General features: G+C 38.9%; 1 protein-coding gene across 1 annotated transcript in view; it reads left to right on the top strand.

The window, feature by feature from the left end:
* Positions 1-17,750, top strand: part of NELL1 (neural EGFL like 1) — a 266,466-nt gene that overhangs the window by 157,500 nt on the left and 91,216 nt on the right. The window contains exon 13 of the mRNA XM_082058496.1: positions 3,006-3,128. Within this exon, the coding sequence (XP_081914622.1) occupies positions 3,006-3,128 (123 nt within the window). The remainder of the gene's footprint in view (positions 1-3,005; positions 3,129-17,750) is intronic.

Below are 17,750 nucleotides of genomic sequence, written 5' to 3'. Positions count from 1 at the left end.
AGTTCTTTTTGTCTTTGATCATACGCTCCTTTTGTGTATATTATATAACTAGTAAAGTCATGGAGAGATGGATGACTTCAATCAAACCTGATGACAGTTTCATTTTGGAGCATGGCAGCGTATTTATTTCTATCTACATAAACATGTGTGTGTGTAAAAAAAAAATTAAGAATGACTTTTGGTTTTGTCTTTTAGAATAACCCTTTCTTGTGCTTCTCATTTTCAGCTGAAAGGGAAATTGTCAAAATAAGATGTGGCTTTGAGATTTTTGTCTCAGCTCTACCCCTCTTTGCAGTGACAGTGTTTGCGACTCTTCTCACTTGTTTCTCAGGTCCAGCCTTTGATTGCTCTCTAATCAGATAGTATTTACCAGAACATTAAAGCAAAAGCAGGTTCTGTTTGATGTGCTTGAATGGGAGATTTTGGAAAGTGATGTGGGTAAGTAAGTGGTGTTCTTTGCAAATTAGCCGTCATCTCCTTTGAGTTTAAACAAAACATGAGCCCACCTTTTGTGCTGGCTACCCAATTTGAACACCAAGCACTCCAAAGGATGAACTCTTCTGAGGGAGAAGGAAACCCGAGATAACTCACTACTGACAGAATCGGAAGGATTTTTCCATCTGGAATCAAAGATTTTGGTAGCTTGACAGAAAATCAATGCTTTCTCATTCTTATTAGGCCTGTAGCAACATCATCTGTAGACATCTCTACACCAGGGGAAAATTTCATTTAAATTTCCCATCGTTGCAGCCATACTGCTGCTTAGAAATCTTGGGATTCCTCATGCAGATGAGGTTCCTTTAGTCCTCCTTGTGCTAGAAGCATCAGGATGTCTCCTGAAGGACAGGTTCCCGTGATCAGATTTGTTGCTAACTCTTCAAATGATATCTCCTTAGAAAAAACTGACCTCTGTTTTAATATGACTGTGGAAATTCAGCTTCATCACTATTAAATCTTTTCCGTATTGCCAGCATCTGCACATCTGCAGGAGTGGTAAATATCGTGATTTACATCATCTAAGTCCTAGAATAACATAATAGAGTATAATCTGTTGCGTGTTTTGGAAAAAAAACACATATGTTACCCTGGGAAATCTTTTGTTTATACTTGAAGCATTGAGAAGGTAATAATCTAATTTTCGCAATTGTTTGAGTAGGAATGTTCTTGTGTGTACAGAAGCCTGTCACAAAGTCATTCTCATTATAGTTTGAACATGAACACGTGAAAGCTAATGGCAATAACTAATAAAAGCAGGGATTGTGGAGGGGGGTGTTTAGCCTCAGTTGCCTGCTAAGCACTTCACTGGGGCTTGGAGCTCCATAATCTTGTGTCTGACCCAGCAGTCTGAGCACCCTGAGGCTGGGGTGGCAAGAATAAGGCTGTGCTATGCTTCATAAACGACGGAGACAACAGGCAGCCCTTGAAGAAGTGTAGCAGAGGGTGTAAGGCATCTGAAAATTGGAGAGGAGCTGGAGTGAATTACTAAGCAGAGCTAGGGACCGGCATAAACTAACAAGTATAAATTTCAGGCTGAATTTATCAGCTCAAGCCAGGCACACTTGAGTGTGTGTGGATGGGAGTTTCTTTCTAAAAGCAAAGAGTGAGCGAGCGATGTATTGTTTTGATGCTCTTTAAAAGAAAATGGTTGCAATCCATATTGTTTTGCTGTCAAATGTATTTGAAAAATAGAAAACATATGTCAGATCTATGTTCTGCAGATAGTTGTCAATGGTGTTCCAGAAGTGTTTGCTCTGAAGGGTTCCTTGGGATCCACCATTCAAATCCATACATATCTTGAGTTATCTTGCAATTGGTTTCCATTCCATACTCTGGTAAAGTGAGGCCATGGCAGAGGGTAACTTCAGCCTGGTGAGCCCTGTGTTCCTGTTGCTCTCAATGGAAATGCTTTTCCAAATATTTAATCAGAGTCTGTAAAAATGAGTATTTTACTCATGTTTTAGAGGCATGCTCTTTCTCTGCGGTCTACAGAAGGCTAAATTTAGTCTGTAGTCCTTTGAAAACCCCTTATCCACTGCTATGTGTAAGCAAATCCCCAATTCCAGAGGAATGCCTTTTACCTCTGTGTATATGGATGCCAGCCTGATGATTGCAGTTGCATAAATGAAGACTGCTGAGAAGGGTTCCAGATTCTGATTTTTGATTATCCCTTGTCCTTGTATGAACAGACATTTCATTTAAGCCATTTCATTGCACCTTCTTGATTCCACTGAATGAAACTGTAAGTCCACCAGTGCAAAGGTGTAAAATATTCATGTTTTCTTTTTGTAATCCTACTGCGTGAGGGAAGCTCTTAGTAATTGCAGGAAGAAGCAAGGAACTTCAGGGTCAGGTAACTTACCACTGATTTTTTTCCTAGAACAAAATGTAGCAGGAGAGTGAAGTGCAGGAGCAGCAGCAAATTGGGCTCAGTGGCAGCAGTTAAGAGCTGTAGGATGAAAGCAAAATATGGCCCATTTGTCTGGGAGTCCTTTTGGGGTTCGGTGCTATGAATGGTACTCTAAAAATATAAAACATTATTAGAGTCTATTGGAGAAGGAGTCTAGCTCGACATGGATTAGAGCAAGTGGCTGTGACACCTGAGCTGTGTATTTAAAGGGTGCGCAGTTGGGGTCCCTCTTGTGTTCACTTACTGTGTATTTATGGTTGTTACTGTTGGTGAGGGGCAGTGATGTAAAGGCTTGTATTCACAGCAGATATTTTTTTGTGGTAATATTCTTCATTGGTTTTTATCACAGGTGTACTTTGCCTTTTCCCAGTTTCTTTTTTTCTCTACGTCTTTATTCCTAAATAATTTACTGTCCCCATGCAGATGATGTTGAGTTTGGTAACTGAAGCAGATCCATAGCTGACTCCCACACCGAGTTCAGCCATTGGGGCAACCTCATGATTCCCTTGGTACTCAAATGCTGCATCATCACCCTGAAAAGCTCACTGTCTCTTGTGTAATGTTTTCATGTATATATATCTATTTCCCCCCCTTATAGAGCACGATGAGTGTGGCAGTGGACAGCATAACTGTGACGAGAATGCAATCTGTACAAACACTGTCAGGGGACACACCTGCACCTGCAAACCTGGATACGTGGGGAACGGAACCATCTGCCGAGGTGAGTCTGTTAGTCCGGCAACACCGGCAAAGTGGGAGACTCTATGAATATTTTCTGACAGTCACCTATGTTCTGGTAACTTGTGATGGCTGGATGCTGTCGATGGTTCGCTGTAAGATCTACCATCTGGAAAATGGGAGTGTGCATGGAGATGATGGGAACTGATTCGTGTGTAAGTTTTCAGCAAGAAGAAAATATTTTTGGAATGCTAGAAGAAAAGTGCTTTTCATTTACTGTCACCAAATACTATCATTTGAACTAGTATCTTTCACCTGTAAATGAGTTCATTGTTTTATAAACTGTGGGTGGTATGTGCTGTCACCTTTGGCTTTTAAAACTTAATCAGATGCCTTTTAAATTAGGATGATTGTCTTTTATACTAACATCATATAGTTGTTATTTGACTACTCACAGCAGAACAGGGATTTTATTTTACCTTTAAATGTGTATTTTGAAGATTTCTCTTTTACATAAACAAGAAATAGTGATAGTCAGCCATGGTTTTTGTGAAGTTGTAGGTCATTTATTAGGGGTGGTTTTTTGGCTTTGTTTCTGTAGAGGAAGAGAAGCAAATACATTACATAAAACCAGAGGAGAGAATATATTAACTAAGTTGGCTTAGTGAGGGCTGTGTCATGAATACTAGTGAGTTGTAACTCATGCATTTATGAATTATATTTGTCTCGTAAAAAGCTATTTTTTGTCTGGGATTGCATACTTTATGGCTTTTTAAACAGACTAGCAGTAATGGAAAAATAACTTTTAATTTTTTTGAAATGACAACTACTGCAATTGGGGGACGTACAGGGTAAAATATTCTGTACTTAGTTTGGGAGCATGAGAGGTTTGGATATTAATTTTCCAGAAAGTTCTAAATTGGCTAAGCGGTTCCTTTAAAGGAGAAGGAAGATTGATGTCATTCATGTTTCAAGATTAAGTTCTTCACCAAGATTAGCCTGTCACCTGCTGAATTATCATATGCCATCTGATTGCCTTTTGATATTACTCTTTTTGGGTACTGTCCATCCACACAAGAGCGCTACTGTATTTAAAACCGCTAAATGACTTGTAAAGATTTAAAAAGGAATACAGAAATGTTATGAAAATGGTGGGCAAGTTCAATCTTGATCTGTGTTGAAGATCAACAGGTGATACTGGGGTGAAACTCGTCGTGTGTTTTCAGTCTTTGATTACAGTGAATGCAAATTGCAGCATAGACAACTCTAGTTAGAGGGAATTCTGACCAAGCATCATGTCTGACTGTGATTTGTTTTCTTTTCTGAGGGTAATACAGCAAGATAAACCCTTAATCATATTTCTTTGAAAAAGAGATGTTTGGATTACTTCATAAGAAAACATATTTTCACACTGTTTTTCTTCATTTGGACACCTGCATATTTGGTTTAATGTGCCAAAAGCTCCAAGTGAAACTCCTACTGCATATTTATTAATCTGGTCGTTTTGAAGTAATGAAATTTCACTGGAGAAATGCAATAATGTTTCTTGCCCTCAAAGTTGTGTTGAAATCTGAGCTGTGGATAAAATATGTATTACACATATTCTTTCAGTGTGCCTTGGATTGCACACATGAGTGTAGTTATAGTTGTCTGTTTGAGATAGATGTCCATGGAAATAGAGGAAACAAAGTGCTTTCTCTAGGTTCTGACTGGGAAGAACAAAAATTGAAAAGAAAACAGGGGATTATAGAAAGGGGGTTTGTAGTCTCATAATTATTAAAGTCACTAGGGATAAGAATAATCTGACACTGCATGGAACAGTTATTAATGCAAACCAGCTAATATTAGAATTGCGTGTATTTTTTTGAATAGAAAAGTAGAGGTCTGAGATTCTCAGCCTGTGGTTCTGTTCTCTCTCTGTCACTTCAGTTTTTTACAAGTTTGGACAGCTAATTTGAGAATCTTTCTAATTGTACCCACAGTAGCACCAGAAACATCACTTTACCCCTTTTTTTCCAAGTTTACCGGTGATATGTTGTGAGCGGAGTCTGGCAAAAAAGAGCAGGTAACAGAAAAGTTCTCAGTTACCAGTCGCATTGCACAAGTGCTGGGGCTGGCACAAGGAAAGAGAGGTGGGAACATGTCGGGACAATGGCTTTTGTTGTCCTATAATGATTTTGGGGCTTTATCTTCAGGTGATATAAATGGGAAAAAAATAGACGTAAGCCAAGGTGACAAGTTTTGTCTGATGGTATGATAAACATTTCTCCTTGAGTCATCTGTAAGTGCTTTATAAACCTTTACATGTTATAGATCTGTGCATACACAGAACTGTTGTTCCAACCACTGCTGAAATAACATCTCTGTAGTTCAATAAGACATCTTATTAATCCTGTCCCACAAAACCATTAATAGAGAAATGATAATTTGATGATGAGAGAAAAGGGCTGGCTTTGTGCCTGATTCTGCAATCTATTACAACAATCTATTTTAGCAATGTTATAACAAAGAAAACTAGGGTAATGTTCCTCTTTGACTTTACTGGATAACACTGTGATAGTCCTTATAAAAAACCCAGAATACTGCTATTGGTATTTTTAAAAAGAAAATGTATGTGTAGTTAAATTAAATTGCGTGGTGAACTACTGGTAAATATAATTATATTACTCTGGCAGGAATTTGTGATGTTTGCATTTTTTGTGAAAAGTATGGAGAAATAAAAAGGCCAGACATAATCTGGATATTAATATTATGATTGCTGGGGATTTAGAAGTAAAAACAAATATTGAAGAGGAAAGCAAATATTAAAAAAAAAAAAACAACCAACCTGTGTAATCACACTGTCCCACTTCTTGAGTAGAAAAATAAGTTACATGCATAAGGAATTGCTTTACTGTAAATGTGGCAGATGAGACTATGCAATTAAGGACTTGATTGTGTCAAGCTAGATGTGAAAGATCTTATGAGGGCTGATGGAGAAAAAGGGTGCAGACCAAGACCAAATGCACTTCTGCATTAAAATAGGTACTGCTACAGTTGAAGTGACATAAAAATGGAAAGAGAAGTGGAGAAGAATACAATAAAATCTTCATAAATACCTAGTTACCAATATATAGACAGTGAGACCATCTAATAGAGACAAATAAGACTTATTTCCTATGGATGCTCTCAATTTTGGGGTAAGAATTGGGCTTTGGCACTTCAGGAAGACACTGAAATCTTGGCAATAGATCGGAACAGCAGAAGGATGACGTGACCTGAAATGACAAGGCAGGACAATGCTCCGCCATCACCACTAATGAATTTGACAGCGTGCTGGATCCAGAATCAGACAGATTGTATCTTAGGATTTCTTCAGAAAATGAAAAATGAAATAGGGAAATCTTTCCTGGAAGAAATTGCAGCATTAAAGACAGAGGACAGGGGTATAACTAGTTGAATAGAGATTCTGAACCTACACATTTGTTAAGTTGATCTTTTCTATGCAAAAGAATTGAGAGTGATTCAGGAAACAGGAGCAGTTGTAGGTGGGTAATGGGAGACTCATGCCATGCCCGTTTACTGGAACTCTTTAAATGATTCATAGAATTCATAGGTAAGGCTGTGAAATAAGGACAATTGTAGCAATTTTGCCAAACTTAAGGATAGGATTGAATAATGCAGCATAAAGGCAATTGACTTAGGGTAGAATGGAAAGGTGCTAAAATTGGTTTAGCAACCAAGTGTTCTAGTTAAAGAAAAAAGGTGTGATGAGCAAATGAGTACCTGGTACAACATGGCACTTCGCAGTGTCCCTGTCAGGATGGACCCTGGCGGGAATCTGTGTTTAGCCGCTATGGTCAGATGAAAGAAGTCTTATCTTCCTAGGACAACCAGGTTTATGAATAACCCATCACCTGTGGACAAGGTGCAGGAGTCTTTTATGTATAAAATGAATAAAACTCACTGTCATGACTCTAGCTGAAGAAGCAAGGATACTGAATATAGAGATACATATCACTTTTAGACTAGAGAGGCTCTTGGTCTGTGTCCGTGTGACAACTTGGCAGGGCTTGAAGCTGAGGGGCTGGAAAATGTGTCCAGGGAAAACATCTTTTTCTGCTTTTTGTCTTGCTAAGTTCTAGTTCCAGTTCCACTTGGCAGCCTTGCACCACACGCTGTGGAAGTGACATGTTGAAGCTGGATGTGCCATTTGTTAAAACATAAAGGACCTCGTGCTCCACCATCTGCTTTACCTTAGTGAGATGGAAGCCAGAGGGTGTTTGCTGTAGGACCCACAGTCCCACAGTTTAGCAGGAGCTTATTTAGGAGCTTGTGCCTTGTACCACTGACTGACGTCAAAGAAAGGAGCCCAGGTAAATTGAAACATCAGCGGGTTTCCTAAAATAATTGATGACATTTGGGATTAAACCTTAAAACCGCACCCACCAGGTTTTGTAGGGGCTACAGATTTGAGTTTCTGCTTGAGCGATGTGCAAGTCACCATCAAGGTTTTGTTGCAATCAGTTGTTTATTTTGTCCAAGAAGACCTAGATATATTATACAAGCCTTGTCTTAACTCTTGATATTTTGTTCCAAATGTTCCTTGTGAAGTATGAATTCTGCCTGTTGAAGTCCTTACATGTTATTAGAAAAACAGAGTGACGTTGAATATATTTGGATGGTAAAAAGGGGCAGTTGTTCTGAAACATGGACAAGGTGTGTTTGCTAGTCTTTTTTCAAATTTTATGTAATATCTCTGTACTGGGGAATGAACAGAAGGCTAGCACTTAAACAAGTGCAAATATTTTTCATTGTACTTCGATATTTTACTTGTATAGTCTGTCTAACAGGTATATTTAGTGTGCTATTAATATCTCATTTAGTGGTTTCTACTGAGTTGCAGATTTATTAGAATGATTAAATGAGGTGGATTTAGTTACAGTCATAAACCTGAAGGCAAATGTGTCCAACATGACTGATGCCTGGGCAGGGAAACACCAGGTACTCTGAAATAAAAAGCAAAACAGTATTTATTCTAATTAGTATTCAGGTTGTAGAATGGCTTATTTCTGCCAGAGTATAGAATATGATTTCTTTTCCTTGCTATATTCTTCTGAAGCATTTCAGGGGGAGACACTTAAAGCATTATTACAACTGAGTGTATGGTGGAGTCTTAAAGATGAAAGCCATTATTTTTAAGTGGCTCAGTTCTTCTGGTGTATTCTGGAAATCCAGATTAGCTTCTTAATTGTAGTGCATTTCTTCCTATATATTTGCCTTTTACGGTGTGTTTGAGAAGCACAGTTGTTACTGATGAACTTACCGGTCTCTTCATTAAGAACTTATTGGGAACTTGATATGGAAAGTAACCAGATTTTGAACAGATATTCTTATATTTTATAATATAGTGGGAATAATAATATGGAGTCTTTATTCATAATACACTCAGAATGTTTACTGATGACCAGAATAGGTCATGAGAATGAAAATTGTTTCTGTTGGACATAAATCAGTAAGTTGGCCTATTTTACACTGTTTTTATCACAAATTGTAATTGGATAGACATGAACATTGGATAGTCTAACAACTTTATTTCATAGTAATTTTCTGTGTTTCCAAGCAAGTATTTTTTTAAAAGTAATTCATAGTCTGAAATATATTTAATAATCTGAAAGACGTGCCCATGAAAGAAATTGTATCTCTTCCTATGTGTAGGCAGTAGAGTTATAGTATAGTAAATATATGATTAAAGACAAAGAAATTTTCATCTCTTAGTGAAATTTTACCTGCTATGAAAAATAGACAGTATTTATAGTAAGAACTTAAAAAGGAAAGCAAATCAATCAGTCTCTGGCTATTTCTGCTTTCTGTTTTCTGCTCTTTTGGTGTCCCTCGTACACTGACAGGAGCAATGCTAAGGTAAATTAACTTTAAATGCCAGCAGGGTGGGACAGTCAGATGTGCTGATACCTGGATATTAAAGCATATCAGATCACTGTAAGCTGACTGACACTTATTTTATGGGTTTTCTGCATGCGTGTCTGTTGGAGGTGGAGTTGAAAGCCTTTATGGGGTGTTGGAGTGAGTTATGAATAATATGTAGGCCAACACTAAAGTGGAGAGGAACAAACACGTTTTTCCCCATAGCCTTTGCTTTTTTGTAGTTGAAAGGCTTTGAATGGTTGATGTGCCTTATTGCGGCTTTAATTGCTGTTTTGGTGTAATATTCAAAGGTCCTATGAAAGAATACGGGAGTTTTGACTTGTGCTGAGATTCTCATCTTCATTCTTTGTGCTTCCCTTTGTGTAGTTTTTTTAACACCTAATACGTTGTGAATAAACCAATACAAATCAGATAGATGCGTTCACATACAGTTTGGCATCACTTGGCACATGTGGAAAGTGCCATGGCAGGTGTAGGACATTGCATGGATAGTTATACTGTTGGGGTGAAGCATTCTAGTTGTAACTGATTTAATAATTTAAAGCCAATATGCAGATATACAACAGTGCAATTGGAATTCTTATAGATTTTTCTAATTCTAAAACTAGCATGATTGAACTCGGAATCAAGGCAAAATGATCGAAGCAACTAAATTTTCTATAGTCCTAAATCCACTGTATTAATAAAAGAGTTGAAGTTTTAATGTAAGAATCTTTGTATTTCTGTTCATGATTAGATAGTTATTGAGTGCAGTATGTTTATTGTAATTACTAGGTTTGTGTGTTGTTTTTTGAGTTATATAAGCTCCCTTTGTAAATTATTTGCCACATACTTTTTAAGCTCATTCAATTCTGATGTTCCTGGTTTGGTTTTGGACTGTAACAATTTAAAATAGTTTTGATGAAATTAAGGTGATTTATGATAATTTTTTCTTGCCCTTGAAATGTCATTGCCTAGATTTAATGGTGTGAGGTGCTGAAATTCAGGCATAATTATTTTTGCATTAAGAACTATACTGTACATATCCACCACTATGGGGTCCACTGTTCCAGGCTCTCTAAAGGCACAATATTCCCTGCTGGTTGGATCCTGTTCTGTGTGTGAGAATGTTCCAGATGATTTAGAATGCACATCAGTTATGGAAATAGATCATTTAAAAGCCACGGTTAATGTAACTTGTCAGAATCCAGATCCTGACGTCTTTGATGTCACAGATTGTCTCACTGCTCTAGATGTGTAGGTAGTTTAAAAAGCACGTAGTGCTCCTTTGTGCTTGCTAGGGAAATGGTCTGGTCCAGAGCAACCATTGTATCTGTGTAAAAGGATGAAAATGCTGTTGTTACGTGCTGGTGAAATATTTAAAACTTGATCTGACAGATTTTTCTGCTTGTATGAGTAAGTCCAAAAGGCTCAGCAGACCTTCTCATGAATGTTTATGAGGGTTCCCAAGTTCAGATTCTGAACTGGAGATTCTCCTGTTGACTCAGTTGTTTCTTGTCTCCTGTTGCTTTGGTTTACATTGGCTTGTTTAGCATCAGCAGTTCGCTCTAGGGTCTCAGTCCTATATGGCATTACAAAAGAATTGCAAGGTGATGACAAGTTGAGAGATATGTTCCTCACGATCTCTTGGGCAGTAAAACTGGGTTGTATAGGAACATGGGACTGTTTCAATATTCAATACTTTCTCTTTTAAGAGAGTAGGAAATAAAAGCAAAGATGTGGAGGTTTTACTTTATATTCAGTGCCTGCACCATGCACTGTATTTATTTTGTACACACTGTTTGAGGCCATCTCAATGAGTAACTCCTCCTGTTTGCAGCAGCTGTGTCACCGAACCCTCTAGGAGCCCAGTCCAGGGTCTCCTGAAGTTAGCACAAAGTTTTCTAATGCTGCTAGAATGGTTCTTTCATGTTACCCAAACTACATTTTTCTTTCTTCTTGTCATATTAAAATCTAAAATTTGAACAAAGTTTATCAGTTATCAAGTCTTTAAACACACCCTGCATTCAAAGGACTCATTTGCTGTGCTCTACTGCTTTTTTGACAGTAGAGCAACAGGCATTGTGGTCAGATATTTGATCTGCAGTACTGGCTGCTTTAAATGTGTAATCCTTATGATGTGTGAAACCCAGTCTGTTTAGATCTATGACTCTCTTGGCCTGCCCTGGGAGTTTGCCATGCAATTATTTGGAACAAAGTACTTATTTTTTCCATGGTGGCTGTGAAAAATCAGTTGAGTAAGAGCATCTTGAAATAACTTGCTGCACAAACCCCGTGGCAGCGTGGGCTTGACTCTGTGCCGCAATAGGAACACAATAGCAATAGCAGCACAGAGCTCAAATCAGTTACAGCGTGCAACCGTTTCTGGATTAATGTATATGGAACAGGCTCATTAAAAAGCAAGAGGATGCCCAACCCATGAAATTCTTTCTGTTCCCTGTAAAACATGGCCAAACCATATTGAAAAGTGAATATCAATACCTTGCTCAAATGTAAAATAAGAACATTGCAGCTCTTGTTTTTGACAACAGTAGTGCCACCGCACAGTCATCCCAATGCGGGAGGAATTACTTTTTCACACAGCACACAATAAATCTGGAGAACCCTTGGTCACAGGGTGATGAAGAGGCTACACAGATGGAAAAAGCTGCTGAACGGCAGAAGAAAATCCCAAACAGTGAGTGCACGGTGTTTGGTCTGAGGAAGGTCGTGGGGAATCCTTAGGAAGCGTCACCAGATCTGTGCTCTCTGATTTCCCTTGACGTTCATTAGGGGCTGTAGTCAACGAAAGGGTAGTAGGCCCTCTGGAATTACCTAGTTCATGTATTTTAATGTTGTTCTGGCTGAGATTATTATTAGAACAATCCCTTTTGGGTTAGTATAGTACTAGTGATTCATTTATGTATTATTTTATTTGTACAAAGAAGGCACTGAGATTCTCAAAGGAGCTTTGTGGGGACGTTCTTTACCATAGCAGTGGAACAGTCTCCAGCCAGAAAGCTTTCAGTTTCCTCTTCCTATGAATTTCCCACACTACAGTAAACCAAGGTAAAAACATGAGGTGATTTGTCAAACGTGGTACACACAGGCAGTATGTGATCCAGGATCTGGACTCTGTTCTCACACTGACAGATCTGTTCCTCAATGATTAGGCTGTGATTTCTCTACGGAAACTATTGAAAGTATTTTCAAAATACCTAACGAATGAAACAACAAAAAAATCAAGACTCCAAAATCAAGCATTTGGGGATATTTAAAATTAAGGTCACCTATTTGGTCGTAAGTCACTTGTATCCACTGCTGAAAAACAGTTGTTACTGCTAAAATCACAGGTGTCGTGGGTTTTCTATGATAGCTCTGCCTCATTCAGTGCACAGTGCAGACACATCAATCAGTGAAAGAGATGAAGTCCTGGAAGTAGCTATTCAGTGTGTGTTATTTTTCTTGTTCATTGTGTGACCCTATTACTATTCGCTACCGTCCCAGTGTCTGTACTGAATTTAGGATGTTACCAGGTCCTTCAGAAACCAGTCTATATTGCTCTTATCAAATGATTGCAATGGAGTGAAAATGGACCTTAGTTGCCTTTACATTAGTGGGAAAAGGGATTCAGTTCCAGGTACCCAGGCAAGTGTGTTACGCCTAATTTTCCCCTCTGTACCTCCCACAGTCCTCATTGTCCTCCCGTTCCCTCCGTTCTGCAGCTGCATCTTTCCTCTGTGGCTTTGTCCTCTCCTGCCTGAGTCTGGCTCGTGGACCATTGTGAAATGTAATGGATGCTGGAAGAATATTAAGAGCATGTGATTAAACATTTACAAACTGATGTGATTTGGCCCAATTCGGTTGGATTTTCAGAAACATGGTCAAAGGCTTATCCTTCAAATCTCTGTCAAAGTGGAGGGACAGGGGAGAGTCTATTAAAAAGAAGAGTCTACCTGTTACTTAGATCAAGAAATAGATGGGTTTTTTTCCACAATGCAGCTTCCGGTAGATGCCCAGCATGGGAAAATCTTGATGACGAATGGTTTACTTGAGCACATTACCGAAAATGGTATTTTACAGTAATGAAAACTTGGATTGCCCTGCACGTAGGTATTACTTAGTTTGCGTGAGTTATGTTGGTTGGCTTACTAGTTTTGGAGGTTGCATTTATTTGTCGAGCACTAGGAATGGCAAATCTGGACCCCATGCAGGATGTTTGGTGGAACGATTTGCATATTTTTGTCTGGAAAGATTTTCCAATTCAGTTCCTTCACAGTGGTTCTGGTGTTTTAGCCTCTGCAAAACTGAGGCACCCCTGTGTGTGTATAGAGTTCTTATCTAAAGTGTTCAACAATAAAAATAATAAATGTGGCTACGGCAAGCGAGCATATGCTAAGTAGAAGACTAATAGCAAGCTTAAACTCTATACTGCGAATGGTACCTGAAAGAAATGTTGCAGTGAAAAAGAATCTATTCCAGAACCTACTACTAAAAAAAGCAAATGGTGCTTTGAAGATTGTATCATCAAAATGAATTATATTCGGTGAATTCAGTACACAAACTACAAGAATGTGAGTTAAAATAACTTAGAACACAATAAGTGCAGAGGGAATTAGAAGTTCAAGTGAACCAAGTGGAGGTGGGGACTCAAGGGGTCCCACTTTTCAATGTGATTTAAAATTCAGTCACCCAAGAGTAAAAATGAACAATTTGTATGTCATAAAAACGAAGAGCTTTTATTTAGGTATTCCTGAAGGGCCAGAGCTATGTGACCTATGTTGTTATTCTGCCAATAAATACTTGGGCATCTTAGTATGTCCCCTTGATGGGGCGTGTGGATTTCTCTCTTTTTTCTGTTATGTGCCTGAAGATGGGAATTGTCAGGGTGGATTTTTGAAGCTGAACTTCAAAACTGACTATTTATTTGAAGGCTACATGCTACACAGACACATCGAGCAGGGCTTGAAACTCTAAAATGATGAAAAATTTGCAAACATACCTTTGTTGTTTAAGAAAGTGAAAGCAATACACATCTATATCTTTATGCACGTCCATCTTATCCACCTTCATAGCCTGTTCATTATGTTATAGCCTCAAGGGCATAAGTATATGCCGCCCATAGATTATGGGATACATTTGATGCCGCTGATGAACAGACTGGGTAACTGTTCTCAACTGCCACTTGTACTATGAAAATGTATCTGCCCAATCCCTTGAGCAGAGGATTTCACAGTGTCTGGTGGCTTCGTGAAGGAGCTGCTGTGAGCAGAGAGCCCTGGCATGGAATAAAATGGCAGTTGGGTGTGGAGCTACTAGAACACTTAGAGTTTAAGTAGGCAATATCCATTCCTCTGCATCAATTATAATAGTTTACGGATACTCATTAACATGCCACGTTTATTACTGAGACACATGGTTGTACTGCTTTCCTGACACCTATTATTTCCTCCCTCTGAACAGAACAAAGGAAACAATAGTCGTCTGACATTGCCATGACATACGTTATTTCCCAATAAAAGATTGAGGTAATCAAATCAGTCCTGCATGCATGGCCCAGTATTCCCTTAGCCTTTGCAGAGAGGCAAGTGAGAAAATTCTTAATGTGGTAATTTTAGACCTGACTGAGCAAGGTATGTGTCTAACTAAAAATCGGTGATTGACTCCAATGAGACTACTTACATAATTAGCCACTTGGTTTTATAGTTTCATGCTGAATATGTGTTGCTGTATTTATTTCACACGGGTTAGGATAAACACAGTCAGTAAGCATTTATCTTTTGCTGTGGGTGTCAAGGGGAGGTTGAATTCATCACATCTGAAGAAAGGATAACTGAATAGCCAAATCCACCTATCACTTATCTTTGAATCCTCAGCAAATAGAGTGGGCTTAGAAGAAGATTTAGAAGCTAATTTTCAGTGACATCACAGAGAAGTATTCAGAGCCAAAATAAAAATGAGTGGGAATCTGTAAGTGGTTGCCAATGGTTATTGCCAAGTGATTTTGAGTACTCTATTATTTATTTATTCTTTCACCGCTATAAAAGCACTGGAATTCAGAAATGGCTCGGATGTTAAGGTCTGATCCACGGAGTATTTATACCCGTTGCATTAAATGTTCATTGAGTGAAAGAAAAAGAAGCGAAAAAGCACCTGCACACAGCTGGAGTGGAGGGCAGGCAACATTCTTCCCGTCTTATGGCTGCTGGCTGTAACCACTCACACGGAATTACACATACTTGCACCTACTTTTCTGCTCCCATGTTTCCCACGTGCTCAGTTTTTTTAAAGGAACAGAGTTCTGGGTTTAGTTTCTTTTAGAGTGAGGATTAACCCTCACACTTCCTTCCTGGACAAGCTCTTCAGCAGCAGACAATCACTCGGGCCATTGGTGATAACGTGTCCCCCTTGCCTTGATTCACATGGACCTGGGTGGCTGCAGGTGAAGGCTCTTTGTGGAAGTCATTGCTTTCTGTGGGACTCCCATCCCAGCTCTTGGGACGCTTGGCCGGCGTTGGGATCCCCATATAGACTGAGGCAGCTTCTTTTGTGCTTATTCCACCTCATTGTGTGCCCGAGGTTTGGGCAGAGTCTCAAAGCTTCTGTGCAGAACATGGGTGCCTGGTGTCTCTGATGGGGCTCAGAGAGAAGACTTGAGGAGGGGTCCTGAATAGCATTTTTACATGTAGTTACCTAAATTCTGTCCACGTTGCATTTGAGGCGCACAAGCGCTTTTTTTGATTTTTCCTTATGTGTGTTTCCTTTACGGATTACTTATGTTACTATTCCCGTTCGTCTGGATATCTACTGGGAGAGTTACACCTAGTGATACAGTAAATTATACCTAATGCATGAAATCAGATGCATGAAAACAAGTGTAATTATCTGTCACTGATAAAGGTAGATGTAAAAATTTGTAAGCAGTGCTTCTTTGTGTTGCGTACTTAAAACTGAAGATTGCACATTAAACAGAAGTATGATATACATCTCGAAATATAATTTCAGGTACTTTTATGATGTGTTTCTAAGCTTCAAACTGTGATTTTTGTGTAGGCTTCAAAATCTTTTATATTGCTGTGTTTCTGCAGTCAGTGAGAAATATGATGGCCTTCAGTGCAAATAAAATGTGCTGTGGAATGTGACCGAGCTTGATGTTCACAAACCTGACAGAAGTGTGTTTGCATCTGAATATATTTATTAATTGTTATTTAAACCTTAATATTCTTTCTGCCCCTGCGACTGTGATAAACATTGTAAAATGTCTCCTAGGTCATACAAGACAGGTCCGGTCAGGCTCCTATCTGTTCTAGGTAGACACACTAGGTATGTGTTAATGAGGTAATATATAAAAGGACAGATAGTCTGTTCTTGCCTTGAAAATTACATTTGGTGGATAGTATTTCAAACTGCTGCAAGAGCTTAAGCTGTTACTTCCCATGAAGTTGTGCCGGTATCATGAGAAAAAGCATCTTCATTAAGAGTTTGTGCCATGTAAAGAATACATGTGCTCTTCTGACACTTCCTGCTGTGTATTTGTAGCGTCCCGCAATGCTGAGATGCTCTGCGGGACTGATTGCTTCAAAGTGTCATAGCTGGCGTTCGTATGTCTCATATTGGTGACTTCAATGTACTGCAAAAGCAACATTTATCTCCACTTAGCCGAGCCACTTAAACACTTCTCTCATCCACAGACTGACTCTGCTGTACAAGGATGAAAATACTTCTAATTTAAAGGAAATGATTTTAACCCTACAGCTGGTGACGTGCTGGTTTATGAAATGTGCAGTAGACAGCGGATGTAGAAGTTGGTGCCTCTGCAGGCCGTTATTCACATTTATGTAGATGGTGACATTTCTTCATGAGGACTGTTGAACACACATTCAGAGGCTCTAACGCAGCCTTTTTAGCCCGTGCAGTGACAAATGGCTGGAGATGTGGAAATGACAGAAAACCAAGCGATCTGACTTGAAACGAAGAAAGTAGAATCTCCCAAGCGATGATATTTGATTTTTGCTCACACTTAGCGAAGGGAGAGCACTGAGAGCATCTCCACTTTGGGCAGCACAGCGTGGCTGGTATCGTGACCAGCTCTGGTTGTGCCACGGTGGCCCGAGTGCTCAAAGGGCACTGGATGCCTGAGGCTGGTGACATGCCAAGCTTTAGCAACCTGAAGTCTGTTTAATATTTTCTGTCATGTTTCTACTATTATTTTTATGTAATTAAGATGCTAATATAATTACCAGATGTATTACTGAGCCCAGCCTACCTGCCTTTTCGTGAAAGTCCCCAGTTAAATAATCAACCTTATTCAGTCACGTTAGGTATTTCTCATTAAACTGTAATAATGTGAAAAGTCTTCCAGTAAGTCAGGTGAGACGTTCTCATGAATGTATGATAATTATGTCAGTGATAGATCATATAAAAATATCTTCTGCTAGCAGGGTTATTTGCATTTCACTTGTGATGTCGACTAGCTGACATGAAATCTCTTTTTATTGCGTTATTTCAAGGATGCAGGGAAGTGAGCAGTGGGTATAAAACCACATGAAGGCTCATAGATCTTGTAAGTTTGAACAAGCACAAAGCTTATTGTGATTTTTGTCTTCCAAGCTCAAAATCAGTGCAAACATTTGGAAGGTTCAAATCTGATCCTATGCAGATCGTATATATTAATCGTATCTATTCGTATTAAATGTATTTATTAATAGTATATATTCATATTAATCGTATTTATTAGTTGTGCATTTAAACAATGCTGAAG

This window comes from Streptopelia decaocto, assembly GCF_964273445.1.
Source record: "Streptopelia decaocto genome assembly, chromosome: 7".
Taxonomy (NCBI): Eukaryota; Metazoa; Chordata; class Aves; order Columbiformes; family Columbidae; genus Streptopelia; species Streptopelia decaocto.
Note: the sequence above shows the minus strand (reverse complement) of the source record. Positions and strands in the feature narration are given on the sequence as shown.